At 39.4% G+C, this 20,243-nt stretch overlaps 1 protein-coding gene across 4 annotated transcripts in view; it reads right to left on the reverse strand.

Annotated features, from left to right (window-relative positions):
• SMOC1 (SPARC related modular calcium binding 1) overlaps positions 1 to 20,243 on the reverse strand; it is a 126,612-nt gene that overhangs the window by 50,003 nt on the left and 56,366 nt on the right. For all 4 annotated transcript variants that reach the window (XM_056493698.1, XM_056493697.1, XM_056493696.1 and 1 more), the window contains exons 4-5: positions 16,780 to 16,879; positions 14,293 to 14,340 (exon numbers count right to left, since the gene is read on the reverse strand). In XM_056493698.1, coding sequence (XP_056349673.1) covers positions 14,293 to 14,340; positions 16,780 to 16,879 — 148 coding nt within the window. The remainder of the gene's footprint in view (positions 1 to 14,292; positions 14,341 to 16,779; positions 16,880 to 20,243) is intronic.

Consider the following 20,243-nt stretch of genomic DNA (forward strand, 5'->3'; position numbering starts at 1 on the left):
AATATAAGTGCAGAAAGTTAGCATTCACACAAAAAAAATATCTTACAACCCAGCCAATCAAGATCAGTTTTTGCAAGCAGCTGAAACAGAAACACACCAGTGCAGATAGACTTCCCTGCTAAGTTTTCACACTCTTGTCCATAGAATCATCAGTTGAAAAATGACCCCTAAGATCATTAAGTCCAACCAGTTCTACGCATGGAGATCCCACAGCTGTTAAGAAAAAAAAACCAACTTTTTAAACCAAATCAGCAAAAGCTATGTTCTCACTCTTTATTGCTTTAATTTTAGCAATGTGCTGCCTTTGGATATAACAGCCCCCAAACACTTGGATACAGACAAGTGAAGTTTTGCTTAAAAGGGGGAAATATGCCTAAGTGCTAAATGTGCAAGGGCTCTGTGGGGCTTAATGAGCTCCTAACTGCAAAGGTTGATTTGCATTGACACTGCAGTAATTTTTCTCTTCCTACATCAACTATTCTGTATGCCAGATGGATGCAGGCAGCCTTTACTCCAGCACTGCATTCCAGATATCAACAAGATAGGAAAAGGAGCCTTTCCCCATGCCTTCTGGAAGGCATTAGCTCCCCCCACTTCCTTCTCTCATCTCCCTCGCAGGTGCATCAACATGAAAAAAGCCACTCAAGCCCCAAGGACTTTGTGGTCCAATGTAGTCAGTGTTTGTTTGGCAGCACAATTCTTCACCCTGCAAGGAAGCCTATCCCATGCACAGACAGCTGGAAGTAACTCTGACCCCTGTGACACAATTCAAAGCCTCCTCTGTTTGGCTTTTTGATTCCTGATTGACACACTCACTGCCAGGCGGAGATAAATGCTGCTGGGAGGACAATGTTGATCTGCTCCGACTATTCTTGTGAAGGACTTCTTCAGAATAATAAACAAAAAACACTGGTGTGCTTAAGTGTCTGAATAGAACTGGAGGTAGACAGAGAGGGGAGTGGAGTGCTTTACAGAGGCTGGCAAGTCGATTGAAGAGTTAATTGTCTGGGTGTACAATGAGTTTATTCTGACCACAAACAAAGAGCTCCCTCTTCCTGGGCCTGGTCCTTCAAAAGCAAACGTGTCAAAAGCGGTCTGGAGCAGCACTCATTAATAGCAATGCTCTAGTCTCTGGGGTTCAGTGGCTTTAAAACTATTGAATCTTGAGATTCAGACAGAATCTCTCTGAAATCCAAAGTCCTTATTTACTGCATAAGTTCTAAAGGCAGTTCTACAGTAATTAGCCGAAAGAAACCTCCCCTCTAACCTCTCATTATTTGCAGCCTTTAAACAGCTCCCTTTAAAAAATAAAGACATAGCAAGTATTACCCTTCAAACATAATGGTGTAGACACACCATTGGTTCCCCAACATGACATTCAGTTTTATATTGCTTCAATTATGTGTCAAGTAAAAGTGACCCTGAATGTCTCATACTTGGGTCCGCATCTGGACCTGCATTTCAGAGCTTGCACTACAATAGGTCAAACCAATACAATGTCCAAAACCACCCCCTGCCTCTGGGAAAGTTCAGATCCAGATTCAGATTTGAACTTTGCAGGTTGAACTAAGCCCTTCTGGTAATTACCACTTAAAATACCTGACTCCCTTCTGTAAGCTGGGCAAATCTTTCTGGGGAGAAAAAACACCTTCCTAGCACTGCTGCATGGAAGACAAGGCAGTTGAAAACTGAGCCATTATACTTCACCACTTTGATGGCAAAACTCCTCAGGACTTTGGTGTCCATGCAGAGACACTACATGTTATTTGAACAAGCAGCAGCTATAAAGACCAGAGAATAAAGCTGAGCTGTAAGTGAACTTCATCATGTAAATTTGCTTCACTACTTGTGAAAAGTTGTTGCTTTAACACACTTACAGGAACATAGACTTCCAAAGAACATTTTTCTCAAGTGTGTGGGCATGCTTCCAAGCAGAGGACAAGCTACCTTAGGATTATTAAAGCCATTATTTAAGAGCACTCAGCTAATTCAAACGTGAGACTCACCCTTTACTCTCCCCTTTCTCAAGCTAAAATCCCCAATATAGTGCAATCAACTAATTTAGGAGGACACCAGGGAGCCACAAGTTTGTGTGATCTCTCTTTTATTCTAGTGAGTAATAAGTGAGGGATTCAAAACCTCAAAACCTGTGAAATAAAATTTCTTGGCTTGCAGCCAGTTTCTCCCCAAATTGTGAACAGTAAACCACAGCCTTAACCAATTTTGCAGGCTTGGAGTTTTGGACAAGAAGCAGCAGTATCCCACAGGTAGCCTGAGTACAGATATAACTCAGAATAAGGAACCTGTACACAGTCCTGATGTTTAGAACTAGAATTCTCAGTTCATTTTTGGGCCAAACTCCAGCACGAAGATGATCTTCTCTATAAAAGCAATTTGTACAAAAGATATGGGTTAAAGAAGCATAGGATCAGATTTTAGTTTGGTTATCAGAGCATTTCTGAGGTCAAATGCAAAGAAACTTAACAGGAGAAGACCTGCCACTGTGCATAGATTTACTTTATTGCAGTTTTACAGTTTTCAGACTTCACAAGCAAACTCCTTCCCAAAAGGCAAAACAGGTCTCTTCAAAGATTTGGAAGTAATAGGAAAAATAAATGCACAAGGCCAGATTTGAACCATGTCTTTTATAAAGATGAAGCAGGTAATAAAGGTCAGGTTACTTCTGAAACCATCTTCATTTAGATTTACACAAAAAAGCTTTATTTTTGGATCAATGTGATTCTACATCACTGTCAAGCTGTGAAGACATTGTCCCCACTGTGCCCTCCCCCACTTTCAGAAACTTATTCTCACCCTTGTGTAACAATCCCAGCAGCAGTTTTATTCCTTAAACTAGACAGAACTCATCCTGTGACTCAGAAATACAGGCTCTTGTTATCAGCTCTGACCCACAGAACCAAGCCTCCAGTTAATGCCACTGTCTCAAAGAGAATGACAACTAGGTTGCTAGTGATTTTGTCTTAAGTCAAAAATCTTAGGTTCACTCACAGAATGGCTCAGATTGACAGGAGAAGGAGGAAACAAAGGGAAAAAAAATGAAAAGAACCTGCATATCCATTCAAAGGCTCTTGAGGGAGCTGCTAAAATACATGTAATTTTTCTTAATCTACCATTTCCACTCTATCAGATTCAAGCCCTTCTCCCTTAATTCCTCCCTTCCATCACAGGCAAAGTACTGCAATTCTTTAGAGGAAGGGACTGTTTCCCTGGTATTGCTGCATTTTTTCTATCCAACTGCTGTTCTGGCTACTTTACTGAATTAAAAATCAAAATTTTCCTTTTTTTTTTTTTTAATGTTTGTATGAGCTATATGATACTTTCACCCTGAAAGATGACCATATTCTCAATCCCATGGTTTCAGAATTCATTATTTCACTTTGTCCATGTATCTTCTGAAATAAGCTATGCAGCAGCAGGGACAACACTAAAATCCATCTTTGGACTGAAGTCCATTAGCCCCACTAAACAGCTTGCCTAGAAATGCTACATGTAAGTGCCATATATTGACTTGTATGTTCATTTCACAATAATAATGAATAATTAGGATAATTTCAGAACATTGTATCTAACAGCAGACAAGCTATGACCCCATCCTCATAGCAGCAGTGTAAGAATGTTTAAAGCACTCTAGCTCAACTACTTGCTGAGAAAGGAGAACAAAGCTCAGAGTCCCAGCTCTGCTTTGTCATCTGGTAAGTTTTCAGACAGGATCTCAGCCTGCCTGTCACTGCAGACTGATGTTTCACAGCTGCTAGCAATGCTCTGCATGGCTAAAGAAACCAATCTCGACCACCATGGAGAGTGGCTCTTCTCCTTATGTACCAGCAACTATTTCAGTGTGTAAAAAATCAGCTACACCACCACCTGGGAAGGCTCTTAGAATGTCTTCAAAACTAAAAAACACATACAGGCTGCACAAAGAGGTTCCCAATGGGAGTAAAGAATATTTTTCATTCAGTTGTGTATTAAGCTGTCCTTCAAGCATCTAATGCCATCCCCCTACTGAGACACATACCTGAGGGGAAATGGACACAGCTACAAGAATCAGGGGGACCAAATGCTTTTTTGGTCTGGTCATAACACACAGCACCAAAAACTACCTGTTACCAAAAATCATTATATTTGCTGGAAAATGATGATGTATTTACCAAGTACCAATGGCATCTGGCTGTAGGGATGGCACTCAGTTTCAAAACAGAGTCTCCAAGGCTCATTTTGACCAGCAGACACCTTCACAGGTCAAATGGCATAGAAAAGGTTTGCTGTGGTAAATACAACACAGCAATTATACAGCTGTAAATCCAGCACTTCCTTTTCTTTCTAAAGAAAAGGGTCAAGGTAATGAATACAAGGAAGAATTGAAATAACCTTATTATTCAGGGAGATGAGCAATTGAAAGGAAATAATCTGTAATAAACACTGAACAAAGAAGAATTAGGCTCTTTAACTCTGTAATAAAAATGGTATCCAAGTGCATATCAATATAGGCTACAACCAAATAATCTGGAAAAGCTATTGCCAATCCATAGAAGGGATGTTAGGCCATCTTGTTCCAAGAAGGAGCATTGTCTGTAGTAATAAATTGAGAAAGGGGGGGTGAGTTAGAAGAGACAATTTAATACACAACTGCTCCAGACAGTCCTGGCTCAAAGCTTCACAGGGAAACTGGAGAGAAGAGAAACAACACAGAAAAACAGAGTAGCAATATTATACAAGCTGGCTAAATCACAGTCAGCAAAACTGGAGTATACACTGCTAGGAAGTTTGTTGGTGGCTTTTTTTTTATCCAAAGCAGAAACACCTCCAAAGTGTCAGCATTACTTAGACTGTAGAGTGAGTGATGAGATCAAGAAATCAGCAATTGCTAGTACTGAAAATGTTTAAAAATAGATTGAAGGAGGGGAAGTAGAGGAAGAGATGCTTAACTTTTTTATAGCTTCGTACTTGGTAGAAGAACTCATTTTTATCTCACCCTGTAAACACTACAAGTATAATAGATACTGCAGAATTTTAAGCTACAGTACCTTAATTTTGAACCATCTTCCATTTGGCTCACTGCCTTGAGTGACATTTGAAATAAAACAGGGAGAAAAAAAGTTTCCACACTAAGAAATATTTTGCTTAAGGCACCATATCTCATAGCAAGATTTTTAGCACTTGACATTATCCTAAACTTTGAGCAAAGTTTGCAAAAAGCTCTATAGCACTGTCAGCAGCTGCCTGATCACTGCTGGCAAAAGAAACAACCACCTTATGATTGTTTAGTTTAGCCTCTCTGGTTTTATTCTACCTACAATATATCACTTTTTTTTTTTTTTCCAGAAGCCTCTGCTTTGATGTGAAGTATTCTCTGTTTCCACACAGCCCAATAGACACCCCCTCCTCAACTACCTCTCCTGAAAGGCTGCTCAAAGTCCACAATCAACTACCACCTTGTCACTTCTAAGCTGTGCAAGAGCCCAGATATCTGCAGCTGTGGAAAAGGGAGCACATCTGAAATGCCCACAAGAACATTGTGATTCTCAGTTTGGATTGCTTTGCTGAACAAGGAAAAAAAAAAAAAACAACAATTGTTATGCAAGCTTTATATAGTAATAACAAGACCCCTAGCTTTGGAAATATTTTAGAAGCTACCTGATAATATACAGTGAGCCAGGCAAGGGGCATGGAAGGGTGTGATTACAATGCCACTCTTTCTTCCTTCTGTCCCCAGTATCACCCACATTCCCTCTCACTCCTTTCCTTCCAGCTCTAGTCTCTCCAAGGTAAAGACTCTATAAATTCTCCCACATCTTCAAGGCTGTAAGTGGGGGGTTGGAGACGGCAGTGGATTTGCCAGATCAATGGCCATTTGAAATTCAGACATATGGCTGAAGCCCTACAGCTGCATGTGTTAATTACCACACGTGTCCCCTGTAAAGCAGTCTGTTAAACACAAAAAGAAAACAGAAGAGAAAAAAGCCTTTCCAGGGGATTAAGTAAATAGTCTAAATTTTTGACCCTGCTCCCCCAGACACATGCCTGTGTATAAGCTGCCTTCCTTTCTCCCAACACCTGCACACTGAGGAAGCACGAGACCCCTGGCCATGTGCACTCAACCCATCTCAGAGTGTGCTACCCCCCTTGTAGCTCCTCATTTCCAGCTTCTGGTCTCACCAGCCCCTCTCCCTTCCTCCTTTAGAGGACTAATTCCTGGCTGACAACCAGACTAGCCTTGGGCTTACAATATGCCTTTTCATTTCCTTGCAGGCAAAGAGAATGGATACCTCACTGTTATATCAGTATTGCATGTGTGAAAATTAAGAAAAGGCAGGGGGGAATATATGTTTTTTAACTGCTTGTTTCCACAGGTTTTTTTCCTCCCTGGATCATTAAAGAGGAGTGTCAGAGATTTAGTGAGTGAGCACAACTTTGCTCTCTAACTACATAGCCCCAGCTTTTTGTGTAAAGGAGGTTTTCTTTTTGACTCTGAAACCAAAGGAACAGTTCTTCTCTATGAGGGAAGGAATGAAGAACAGAGGGAATCAGATATGTCAGCAATACTGCTGGAAGGACCTCTAATGTGTTTCAGAAGGAAATGTCTATGTATAAAGCATCTCAGTGTACACAGGTGTAAGTGACAACACACTGTCAACATTAAAATATTTTTATTTTAAGGTGAAGGTCAATCCTCAAGTTATAGACTGCCAGACATCTATAGATGCATTGTTCAAAATGAACCAGAGACAACTGATTTTAAGAACCATCTCATTTAGTGGCATATTTGTGAGAAGCTGAGCAGTCAAGATGAAACCTGTCAAGTCCTTACACAAATTGCTTTGCTGCAGCACCTAAAGGTTCCATCAGAAACTGAGCACCAAGACGAGCATAGGAACATGTAATAAAAGACATGGATACTGCCTGGAAAAAATCCAGTCTATGGGAAAGGGTTCTCCCACCCTTAGCCTTTATCAAAGCATTTTGCAGAACAGCTCCCTTGCTGTCAACTTAGAACAAAAGTCCAGAGGAGCACACAGAGGAAAGCTATTATTCCAGATAGATCTGCTTTAATTCCCCTAGGTGCCATCTCAGGAACTTGAACAAGCATTGGGGATGTCTCTCCAGCTTCTCCCTGTCTTATTTAAGGGCACACATGGTCTGCATGCATTCAAGCTTTCCCATCACAATTTCATAGTTTCTCTCTCTTATAGAGAAACTTTGACAGAGCTCATGGGGCAAAGGAGTTGAAAGGAAAGTACTTCCAGCCCCTTGACCAAACACCTGCACCATGACAAAACACATTTCCTGGTGCATTACTCTGATTTGAAAGAAAACAACACTAACATTCAGATGTCTAGATTGTATAGAGTATGAGAATAATAATATCAGCAACTCTTTAAAAAGAGAAAAGGATTTGAGCCTATATAAAGTATTTTAACAACAAAAACAACTGACAGACCCCAAATTTATTCCATTTCTATGCAAGCTGTAATGATCAGACACCAGAAATCCATGTATAGCACATAAACAGTTAATAATACCTTAACAGATGTTGTTTAATCAATTGTTACTTGACTTATTAGATCTACTCACCAGGTTGTTCAATACTATGACTTAATAATTTAAAAACCTTTACAGCTGTTCTTAAGACATTACAGACAGGAGTTGTCTGTAGATTGCTATAATAACACTTGTAAACTACAATTTTATTAAGTCATATTATATAGACTAAGCTACCAATTGGAACTGCTACTTTATAGATGAAAGCAGAATTCTTGCATTGTATCAAACAAAATACACTTTAAAACAGAATTTGACTTTTTATACTTGCCAATGAAACTTTCTTCAGTCTCAAATTTGATACATATGTTCTGAGGCCCACAAAAAAGTCTTGATGAAAACTAAACAATTTCAGACATGGCAGTGATGTGGGGAACCAAAAGGATTGTTTTTAGTTCTACTGTTTATGTAACAAATTTGAGGTTTTACTTCTAGACCTTAATATTTCAAAAATCTGTTTGCTTCATGTGATATATCTAAGTACTTTTTAGAACATTGCTCTGCTCTGGGAAAGTGATCCAATATACACAGTATTGTAAAATTACATTCCTCTGTTCTCAAAAAATTGATCAGAATTCCAATTTAAAAGCTGGGTTCTTGCTATCTAATAAAATCTGTCATATTGGCAAACTACAGTCTACCATACCTGTGAAATTCACTTGCTTTCTAGAGTTACATTTAATTAGAATTTAATAAATAATTTTGTAGATGATATACAATATAGAGATAGCAATAGGAACCAGAGAGAATTCTGACTATTTACAAGCTGGCAAACCTACTGATTAAGTTAATAGAATTTTTTACAGAACTATTCATTTAATAGGGAAGGAAAACTCAATTCCACTGCTAAGTTTGCTTGGAAATATGAGCTAACCAAAATCTTATGTGCAACAAATTCCATCTACAGAAATTTTGCTCACATCCCACTTGAGCTGTTGCAGGACAGCTTTTGTTACACTAATCTCTCCCCATAAATTTTCAGTCCACTGAATTTTTGTCCTAGTTTCATGAAAAGAAGTACATGTTCATGCTTCTCCCATAGATTGTTTCCTAAATCCATCAGGGTAGACTGAGAAACTGTCACCATCAGTGTGTGGTAGAACAAATCAAGCTTTTGCACATCTGAAGGACTTGCAGCACTCTTGTAGCACACACACATAGCAAACCAGTTGCTTTCAGGAAGCAGATTATTACATATGCATAGTACAGCCTCACTTTTCATGGAGCTGCACTACACACCCAGCTCCATCCAAAAGCATCAAATTGCTTGTGCACATTTCCAGCAAACGTGTATATATATATTTTACCCAGAAAATACCTGACAAACACATCGATCCTGGTCTAGGAGTATTACATCATGAAGTTAAACAGTTCAGAAAATTATACTCGCAGGAAAATTCTCCTTCATTTGGATTTTTAAATTAGCATCTCCTTTCTATTTAAATAAATAAACACTTAACATAAGGGATTCAGATGAATTGTTTGGGTAGCACTTTCAGACTTGCTACCAGCCAATGTTCTACAAAAAATTAAATATAAGATGATGTTCACCAACTAGAATCATCACTTGACTTCATACTGCCTTGGTAAACTTGTATTTACTTCATCTTACTGATGAAGGCCACACAATAGTTCTCTTTCTTTCCTGTATTCTCCACAAACTGCTTAAGACATCAAAGCATTTTCTCAGTGTTTATGAGGCTGGAGACATAGTTGAAGCTCAATCTGTGTAACAGCACAGTTGTGTTTCAGATTTGATCAGCACTGAGTTGAATCCAGAAAGATCTGGAGAAGGTGAAGACCAAAGTCCTGGTCTGATGTTTTAGTCACATTTCAACTTGTTTGTTTTGTTTGTTTGGTTGGGTTTTTTTTGTTTTTTCGGGTTTTTTTGGGTTTTTTTTGGTTTTTTTTGTTTGTGGGTTTTTTTTTTTTTTTTTTTTTTTTTTTTTTTTTTTTTTTTTTTTTTTGTTTTGTTTTGTTTTGTTTTGTTTTTGTTTTTGTTTTCTTTTTGGTCAAGGTATTATCTGTCTTCTGTGAGACATTGTAGCCCCTGTGGAGACTCTCTCCCTCAAGCTGAGGGCAGGTGAATTAGGGCCAGCTGCACCTGACTTCTTACCACCAGCAGACAAAGCTTCCAGCTCCCCAGGTACAAGCAGCTCCATTTATTTTCATCAGCACAAGGCTCCTCCACTTGGGTTTGCCTGAGGAGAGTGTTCTCCCTTTACTGCTCAGCCTAATTACTGACTCACACTAATGGCTCATTACTGATTCAAATTTCTCAGTCTGTTGGCTGCATAACTGGGCCATTAGCATTTTCTAGAGGTAAGACTCTTGGAAAACTGCATGAAAAATGCCACAGAATGGGCCAACTTGCCCACAATTGCAGCCCAGAATTTTCCTGCCAACAAAGCCTGCCTTTAAACCAATTTCTGACAGTTAAACCCACAAAAAGGTACCCTATTCTACATGCTTAATTGGCAGGAATTTTAAGTTGCTCATCTTAGGTTTCTCAAACTGCTTCAGTGTTTTCTTGTAGGCTGCAAAAGTCATTGAGGAAAGCTTTTTGCAGCTCCACACAAGAGTCATGTCTACACATAAGATAGTGAGTGTACAACAAGCTCAGCCTGGGCTTTGCTTTCTGCAGGGCCATCAGAGCTTACATTTCACCAACAACTGTTCAGAGAATTGCAGATGCTGTTATCAGCTTTTACAATAGGGAAACAAGACATGTCAAGACAGGCCTGAAGCTTTTCGCACTGCTAAAGACTTTATTTTAAAAAAAGGGAGTTCATACCACTCAAGGCTCTTCATGACTGACACTGAAAGGTACTCCAGCCCAAATTTACCCTGCTGTTGCATCATCTCTAAATCCCAGATTACTGAGCCAACCATCCTTTTCCACTTCCTCCCTTTAGTTGGTTTAAAAGTGGCATCATACAGTATCCAGAACAGAAAACTACCACTGATGAACCAGTATCCCACTTCAATATATTTCCTTTTCACTCACTTTTAATTCACTCCATTTCCAGTTTGAAGAAGGAAGACCAAGTGACTTTACAGAGATAAGCAGTTACATGGCTGTATTTTACATCCCTCTGATTCCTAACCAGACTACTTTTAAAACCTTCTTGGTGACTGTAGAAGACACTACTCCTGACTGCAATATGCTAAATCTGAGCTAAAGCCCCAACACTTCCCAGATAAAGAAAATAAAACTTTGTTTTGTTTCATGCTTACTTCTTTTGTCTCAAAGTATGGCACAATTTCCCTTTGGCTGGAAAGGAATGTTCTGCATTCTTTAGGCAGGGAAGAAATCCAGTTATGTTGGCTCCAAGGATGCCTTTCACTGCTTTTTAAAACATTAAAAATGTCCTAGTGGGAGACACTGGGGGGATCCAGACCCCTAGAGGACAGCATGCATTTTTCAAGTGTCTCAGGACCTCCAAACTAAGCAGCAACTGGAGCAAATTAATGCAAGAATCTCCTTATCCAAAAGGACTGTACAAAAAGCTACAGAAATCTGCAGGTTCTGGATATCCTAGTCTCACAGAAGAGTAATTGCATTCCTTGGCAAAGTTCTTGGGAACTTTTTCTTCACTTGTGGGACAAATTCAGCATAAAAAGGACAGTGATAAGTGTCTGAGCTGCAAAGTCACAAAGCAAGCATGCCCTGGAGGGCCTGGATTTCTATTCCACCTCATGCAAACATGCCTCCATCTCCCCAGGCCCAGGTCTGCTCTGCCTTCCAGCAACTGAATGCTTCTCAGACACAGAACAAATCAATATGGTCTACTTTAAGTTTGGTGCCAATTTAATTTGATTTAAATTACCTTATGGGGCAAATTCTTTGTCTAACTGGCCTTGCATCATATAGCAATAGCAGCAATGTTAATATGAATAACCAGAGCATGGAATTTTAAAATAAGAAGTATCTCTTGCCAGCATGCTTGTTTGTTCTCTGCAGAAAGCTCCACAGAACCACTTCTGGATCTACATGCCAAGCCACATGAACATAAAGTCATTTTGTTTTCTTCTCATCAGTAGAGAGGGCTTGTGAGCAGAATCATGTTACCTCACATCTTCTGGTACTCCAACATACCCACTGAGCCCCAGAAATCAGAGCTAAATAGGAAGGAAAAGAGGACAAAAAATCTGGAGAAAGCATTATTACCAATAACCAGCCTTTTTCTCCTTCCAACATTAATTTGCCTCTTCTAAAGGAGAGCTAATATGCTAGTAAAGTCTTCATTTATTGCCCAGCAGCATACGCCTACCCATCCACACTGTTTCCAAGGCAGAGCAGCCTCCACCCTTTTGCCCTGAAGACTTGAAAGGCACGAAGTTTATTAGCTCATATTTTACATTCCTTTATGAATGAGAAAAAAGAAAACACTTTTGAGAGTCTTAGCTATTCTTTGTCCTCCTCAGAGTACCTATTCTGTGCCAGATATGCTTTTTGAGTATAAGACCCTCACTCAGGGATGGAGAGAAGGTGTCGCTGTGCAATGGGAAAATTCCCAAAGCTCCCAAATCAGATGGTAGTTGCCCAAAGAAATATCAGAAGCTTCCAGGCTGTGCCTCTACAACAGAAAATCATCACTGACCCAGTTCCTGCTGGACCTCTCCTCATCCTGCCCTTTCTGTCACCTTGCAAAGGCAGTCTGTGCAAGAAGTGTCTGAACTCTCAGCTAGAATAGATGGTTATGTGCATGCTGGTTTGCCATCAGTCTTCAGAGAAGCCAGACCAGCAGCAACCACCTTGTTTCAAAAAAGCCAAAGCCAGGCTGTTCTTGATTACAGCTTCCTTCCAACAGGACCTGGTAATGGAATTTTGAATCAGGGTAACTTAAGATAAGAAAAAACACTGATAAGGACAAATTCATTTTTAGATTAGTAATTTTCACCACTAGATGAAAAAGTAATTCTATGTCCATCAAATTTTAAACCAAATTATTACAGCTTCTAAAAGTCCTTTTGATTTTAAAAGACCCATTAAATAGCTGCTCATAAGTATTTTTCTAACATGATGGAATAGGGCCAGACTTGCTTATGTGTGGGTTTCTAGCAGATAGGAACAGATTCAGAACTGCAGGAGACAGAAAGTTTATATGATTGCTTGAACCATGCTGGCCCAAAGAGAAACATTTCCCCTTTGACAGCTATTGCACAGGAAGTTTCTGCAGCCACATGACCAAGCATACCATAGGCAGCACCAAAGGGAATCAATTTATATTACAAATTTTAAATTAATTCATAACATTTACAGTTTTCTTTTTGAATGTTCCAACCTCTGAGTTAATAAAGGGAGTGAAGAAGAAAAAACGAGCTCAGATGGTTTTCCCTTTTGCTCCTGTTTCTTGTGAAATCCAATGTCAGCTGCTTTCAATTCTAGAACAGCAGACCAGGACTACCCAGGTAAAAAGTCTACATATAACTCAAAAATAATGCATATTTCAATAGTGATTTGATTTGCTTGTACTTCAGGCTAGACTGGCAGTGATTGCATTAACAGAATTATAACCATGTGTTCAGGTGCCAATTAGACATTAATGCATAATTACAGGTTTAAAGAGACATATCCTTACCTAAAATAAGAAACAGGCTGAAACATTCAGTTTAACTAAGTAATTTTCCTCAGATACTTCTTCTCCTTACCTTTTCTGGAGCTATTATATACAAGCAGTTGGCTGAAGAGCAGATATGCTCAAAATATATCACTACTCTGAACAGAGCAATCAAATCCCTATTAAGTGCTTTCAGGACCTGATTGACATTCCCAGGCATGGAAGATGTCCCTCAAATTCTAGTACTGGCAACGAAGCTAGTGTTTTCCTTGGTTTTGATGCATCAGGAATAAGTGGTTTAGAGAGTTAGCACTAAAAATCCTACTTCAGTTATCAAAACACCTCCCAGAAAAGAGCATTCATCCTCATCAGCAGAAGTGAGGATAAATTCAGCACAGTTTTCCTGGAGTATTGAGACAAACTCAAAAGTTGACTCTCAGCTGGGGCTAGAGGGGAAAAAGGCTGAAAATTAGGGTGTGGAAAAGGCCTAAAGACATATTTGACTGCTCTTCAATGTATACTTCAGTAGTCCACCCTCCCAAAACCATTTCAGTGAATGCAAACCAGAGGACACAGGGAAGAGCTGTGAATACTCATAGGAGAACAACAACCACCCAGCTAATGCCTTGCTCAGGAAAGGCAAGGACTGAAGACAGGAGTGTAAAGAAGATGACTCAATGCCTGTGAGTTTCCAAGCATTGTTAAGATTTAATCCAGCACTGCTCCAGCTGGCCAGAGGGTTTTATGCACTGTTAAAAAATCCTACCTTTCAATGCACACAAAGCCACAACCATGACATTGGCACTCCTGTTTCCTGGAATACAAATCATACTGACAGCCTTCCTAATCTCTAGGGATTTCACTGAGAAATGCTCAGTATGTTACTTCAAGGTGAACAAGCAGAGGTTACTCTGGACCAGCCACTTCTTAGGGAAGCTCAGCTTTCTTGTACTTCAACTCAGCTGAACAGCACAGAGCAGAGCACACCTTTTTCTACTCCACAGGGAGCAGAACAGTCATCTTACTCCTCCTGAAGGAGAGCTCTAGTGGCACATCCACCCCTGCACCCTGGAGCTGGTTAGGAACCCATGTTCTGAGCTATCTTAAAGGACTTGGCTGGGCAGCTGCTATTACAAAACAAACTGGTGAAGCACAGGACTCCACTCACCTTTCCTTCCTGAATTACCCTGGCTTGATGGCTTATCAGTTACAGAACCTAAAGGGGAGAGAAAAAAAAGAAGAAAAAAAGACATCCATTTAGATGCTGCACAATCACACAGAGCATATGATGTCACATTAATACAGTCAATCTCTCAACCCATAAAGCATCTGTTTGACTTGTCAACAGCTCCATTTAAGACTCAGAGAGCCTGTGGCTTCAACCAAGGTGAAAAGTATAAGGAAGTTTTATGCATTAAGGCATTAAATTGGGATAAGGGTAAACAAGAAATCTTTAGTAGCTGGATCTAGTGATTTTAAAGACCTCACCAGAGCATCATGCTAGTAAGAAATCTGGAATAAATCCAAGGGCAAGAAGGAAAGATCAATAGGAGTCACTTCTTTCATTTGCAAATGTCAGGAAGAACAAATCAAAAGCAGATGGGGAGAGTGTGCAGGGAATGCAAGCACAGTATTCTAGAGGAAAGGGATTAAGTGGACAATTTGCAGAAAATGGATTTCAACCAACCCCTGAACATCCCCAGCTGTTTGAAATGGGACAGTGAATAAGATCCAGCATGTACTTGAACAGAACACAACTTGGGTTGTTTACTATAACTTAGATCTTCACATAGTATGTATGATTCTATGCTTGTTTTTGCACTCTGCTTTAGTGCTTCAGTTTTCCACTAAAACTTGAATAGGTAAAAGCTTTTCAAATAAATCAATTACCAAAGTGTATAAAAATTTATGACAAGTTTTTTTGTTATTTTGTTTTCTTTTTTAATAGCTTTATTCACAGGAAACTGATTCTTCCATGCACCATTATTAAACAGTTCTAGTGATTACTAAACATTCAGGAAACATGGATCAAAAGTCAGCTTTAAAGGAGGCAGCTCTGACAGGCCTAAGAATCTGATCAAGACAAACTCTGAAGGTAAACAATTGCCTGGACACTTTCACTTGCAGATCAGCTCATCACAGATATACTGCTGAATGGCAAACAGTAAGCACAAACTCAGTATTAGTCATCATATGTCTAACATCTGTATCCTACAGTACAACATGACTTTACTTTTCTGCAACAAAATTTTATAAACAGCACAAGACAAATTGAATAGATCAATAAAAGTCTAAAACATGCCCTACCAAAATGATATCCTGGAAATGGTGTCAAAGTCATATTCAAATGGTTTAAGCCAAATTACTGTAGGATTGCACCTTACACTAAAATAGGATATTAATTTTTTTTTTCTTTCCACATGCCTGTGAAAACCAAGCATCTCCTCAAGGCACATTGGCTCACTGGTTCTTAGCTCTCCTACTCAATTCAAACCCTTATGCAAATCACTTATGTTTGCTAATTACCACAGTCCTACAGCTGAGAGGACACCAGATGAGAAAAATTCAAAATCCCAAAGGTTTGACTGCTGTCATGCTCCCACCTAATGGGAAAATGCTGCAAGGTGTGAGAGGAGAACTATACTCAAAACCCCTGAGGTGCAGATTGCATTGAGCAAGAAGCCAAACACAGCAGCAGTGCTTATGTGGCATCACTGAACATGTTAGAAACACACTCCTATGCTTACTGCCTTTTCCTTCTTCTTTAATTTATTTGTAGGGAGAAAGCAAAGTGAGAAGGGCAGCACAATTGTAGTGTTTCCCTTCAATTCTCCCCAAAGTACAGAACAGCTTCCCAACCCTGCCTGCTGCTGTGTCACAGCAGCACTGTTCACCACAGCTCACAAAGCTAGACCATTATTGATCAGGGCAATATGAAAATCTAGATCCCAATCTCATTCCAATTGAGTTATGGACCACCATATTGAATGGTGAGGAGAAGAAAGAAAAACAATATTACTCTGTTTTAAAGAAACTTGTGGATTTGGTCTCAATGAACTGCTGGGCAACAAAGTAATGTCAGGCTGAGTGCGCAGAAACACATCATTTAATAAACATGAGCAACAGCCCAGATCTGCACCTCCCTCTTGTGAGCCTGTGGTGCAAGCTCAGTGCTGCCCACCCCATGACACAAACACAGGGATCCTAAACTACACAATTGGTCAAAAGACCCAAATTCATTATAACAGCAGGACCCCAGAAACCAACAGTTTTGCACAGAACCACCCCCAGGAATTAACTGAAATTACTCGGTACAAAAAAATTACTCCATGTGCCATGAGATACAGCCCAAGAACCATTTCTTTAAAATACAGCTCATGGAAAAAAGTTATCCCATCTGTTCAGCAAATCTTTGGTGTTGGTGTATGAAGCAACTCTGACTCTTGCCTTGGCTGCCACCTTAGACACTTCTTACTGAGCCTTGCAGAAGTCTGTATCCCAACTGCAGGCGGACATGCCAGAGCCCAAAGAGCAGTGTTAAGTGGAGTAAACTGGCCAAGTCCCCTGAAAAGGTGAGGCTCTCTCAAAAGGATGCATTCACCCCAACCCTCTTTGGTTATACAGTTAGTATTTGCTGAAGCCACTCCCACAGTACCTGAACATACAGGAGTTTTGTTCTGTACAGAAGAGCCGCTGATAGGCTTGCCATCAGGTGTCACACACCAGCAGTATCCAGTGTAGGTATGGCACTGCACCTGTTTAATAAAACAAAGAGCAGGCGTTTCATTTCTCACTATCACCAACCACTTCATTGTCATTCAGCATCTTATTGGAAGTCACAACCCAGAAGTATCATAAATACATGCTTCAGAGTGAGGAGGTCTTACAAAAGACTACCTTTGACATCATTACCTTTTCTTCCCTCACCTCCCCCCCCACCCAAAGAAAGGTGATTTCTCCAACTCCTGTAGCTGAAATTCAGGAGTCAAAAGAGGTTACAACCATCTGAGACACACTTTAGTTGGGGGATTCAGCAGTTCATCATGCCCTCTGCTACATCCCACTTACTGTTTACTATTAAAACTTGTCCCTGCTGCATCCCAGCTGGGTAATGGAAAGACCATCCTATCCTAAATTTCATAGTCACTGCTTGACAGCAGCACCTGTAGGCATTTCAAAAGCATTTTGTTCAGTAACACGGCTGGAAAAACATAATACTGGCTTGGTTAACAAACCTTCTCCAGATAGATTTAAGCCCTAGTCTGTTACTATGTCAAACTACCCAGCAGGAGCAAGATCCAACATGCTTGCTCCTCATATATTGTCATGGAGTTAAGAACATTTGATGAAAGTTCTAGTGAGTCAAAAGGTACACAATATAAACTTCATCTTGATTGACTTTAAAGCTCTACTTCTGAACTGAACATCTAGAGTTGCCCAGTTCCTTCCTCCACCACAGAAAGACACCAGAATTACTAATTCAGAAACAGAACCTCTCAAGTAAGAATAGGTAAGTCCTGAGCTAGCAGACTGATCTTAGTAACATCTGTGGAGATATTAATTCAGCAGCGCTAAAATTCCATTCAGCCTAACAAATCTAATGACAGCCTTTGCCTCAGCTTTCAGAGTAGCCAGCAACTGGATGAAATTCAGGATGCATTTGACATCTTTGAGATAAAAGTAAACTATCATTGTACAGTGATCTGTGTAAATACTAACATATTCCAAAATTCTTCCCAACAAGCATACCTTCAGCTGTAGTGAAATGTGCACATCAGTACCTTGAAAAATCATTCTGTTACTATAAACTAGAGATGGTTCCTTCAACACATTAATTTAAAAAATGAAATTAAATGACACCATTTCAGAAACTGCCTTTTTATTTTACTTTTAAAATGAATTCTGTCCATTCTCTTTTTTTCCAAACAAATTTATTGAAACCAATTTCTAATTCCAGACCTCTTCACACAGAAGAGTGATGGGGTGTTTATGCTGGTCCCCTCATTAGGGATCCTTCAGAGCAAAACCAGTCATTGCCCCTCGCTGACAGCTGGCTTCAATGCCCTAAGGTAGCAAAGTTTGTTGAGAGACTTAATGACAGTTTTTTTAAAAGGCTTTGAATATCACATAAAACATGATCTAAGAGCAATTATAACATGGCACGTCGTGTTTATCTTGGGTTTTACTTGTTTATCTTGGGTTTTACTAAAGTGCAAATCAATCATTTTGCCTCAAGCATTTACTTTTAGAAGCCAAAATCAACAGCAATCTCATGTACCCATGGTACTGCAGCCACTGTCACTGCTATTTAGAGTTTCACTTTTCTCTCAATATATCACAATATTGATTGCAAATTACTCAAAAGTACTATGACTATAATAAGCAATAATCAAGTTAGAAAATACTTGTTATTGCTCAGTGTAGTCAACTGAACACTCAAAACAAATGTTATGGAACTGCTTGGGTTTGTGTTTAGAGTTTATCTTCACAGATCTCACACACACAAGACTGCATTCTCAACAGCACAAGAAGCTGTCTCTCCATCTGAGCACTAATTGTAAAAATCTTACCAAGGGATAGAGCTAAATGCCAGGATAGGGTCTCGAATCTGTAGGGCAAAACTATTCCATGTTACATTATATAAAAAAATCCTGTGTGCCCAGCAATTAAAAAACTCAAGTATTAGTCACTCAATAGTCTTTTAGCCAAGCATTTAGAAAAATAACAAAGTACATGGCAGAGGAGTGAAAAAAAAAACATGTATTGACACAAATTCAGGATAGATGCATTAACTAAGAGTATGTTTTGTGTTCTCCACTGAGGTGAGTTACATATTATATACGCTCCTTTATGCAAGCCAAGCACACTACATCCATAAAAAAGTGAAGCAATTTTGTAAATAACTAGGCTAAGAAATGCTAGTCTTCCTTGGACTGGAACCCCATGACCTTTTCTTCCCCCATGATGCCATTAAAAAAACAAAGAAAAAAAAAAAAAATCTGAGACTGACAGCACTCAGCACTTTCACAACAACCACAACCACATGTTTTACTGCAGTACCAAAGGACTTCCCTTCTACAGATAACAACTGCAATTAAATCCCACCATTATCCTAAAGGCCAGACAGCTACCTTGAAGAATGGCACTTCAGAAATCTCAAGAATCAGTGCAGTTGTTTTCCCTGAATGTCTTCACATTGAGACACTCTACCTTTCACCATGATACCTGCCCATGTGTCAGCACAATTTAGGGTCATAACAGTGGCCTACAGCCTAGAGTTGGCAGCTTAAAGGCTGGGAGGGAAGGTATGCTCTTCATCACTTACATAGGACTGGTATGACACCAAAAAAGTGTAAAGGAAATAGCTGATCCAATACCCTCTCTAAGCACTGTGTGTAAACAAACACAATGTCAACTATTTCAGAGCACCAATGGTAATGAATATCCAAAATGTGAGGGTTTACTTTAAAATTTTCCATTTATCTTACATTTGAACTTTTATTTCTAAATAAAATTTCAATTGTACCCCAAATTCAACCTCATTCTCATCCTACTCCCAAAGTAGTGAGATTTTTAAAAACACTTAACATCAGAAGAGTAAGTATGCAAGCATGACTAATGTTTACTGTACAGATCTAATATCTTCAGTTATTGAGTTAATTTTGACCATCAAAATACATGTTAGAAAAAGTGTGTTTGATTTTTTTGGCTCTCAATCTTCTAAGCATTGAGGCAGAGGAAATATTATTTTAAATACTAAAATACAATCTTATGTACTTAATAGACTCAATTGTTAACCAAGTTACAGCTACAGAAAGCCTGTTACTGCTGGAAGGCACATGACAGAATTTGGTATCTCAGATTAACATACATCTGTCCAGCAGCTGAACATTGTAAGTTACATAATAGGAAATCAGACAAATAAAACCTGTAAATTATTTGAGGTCTTCAACAGATTCCTCATTGACATCTGCATTAAAAGAAAAACAAAATCCAATTGCATTTAAAGCACTGCAAGCAGCCAAATCTCTGATCATGCAGAAGGACACTGTTCCTATTTTTCATGGAGAGATAGGATATCTTTCCTGTGTCTCAACTGAAGGATGAAAAGCATGAGGG

This window comes from Oenanthe melanoleuca, chromosome 5 (genome assembly GCF_029582105.1).
Source record: "Oenanthe melanoleuca isolate GR-GAL-2019-014 chromosome 5, OMel1.0, whole genome shotgun sequence".
Taxonomy (NCBI): domain Eukaryota; kingdom Metazoa; phylum Chordata; class Aves; order Passeriformes; family Muscicapidae; genus Oenanthe; species Oenanthe melanoleuca.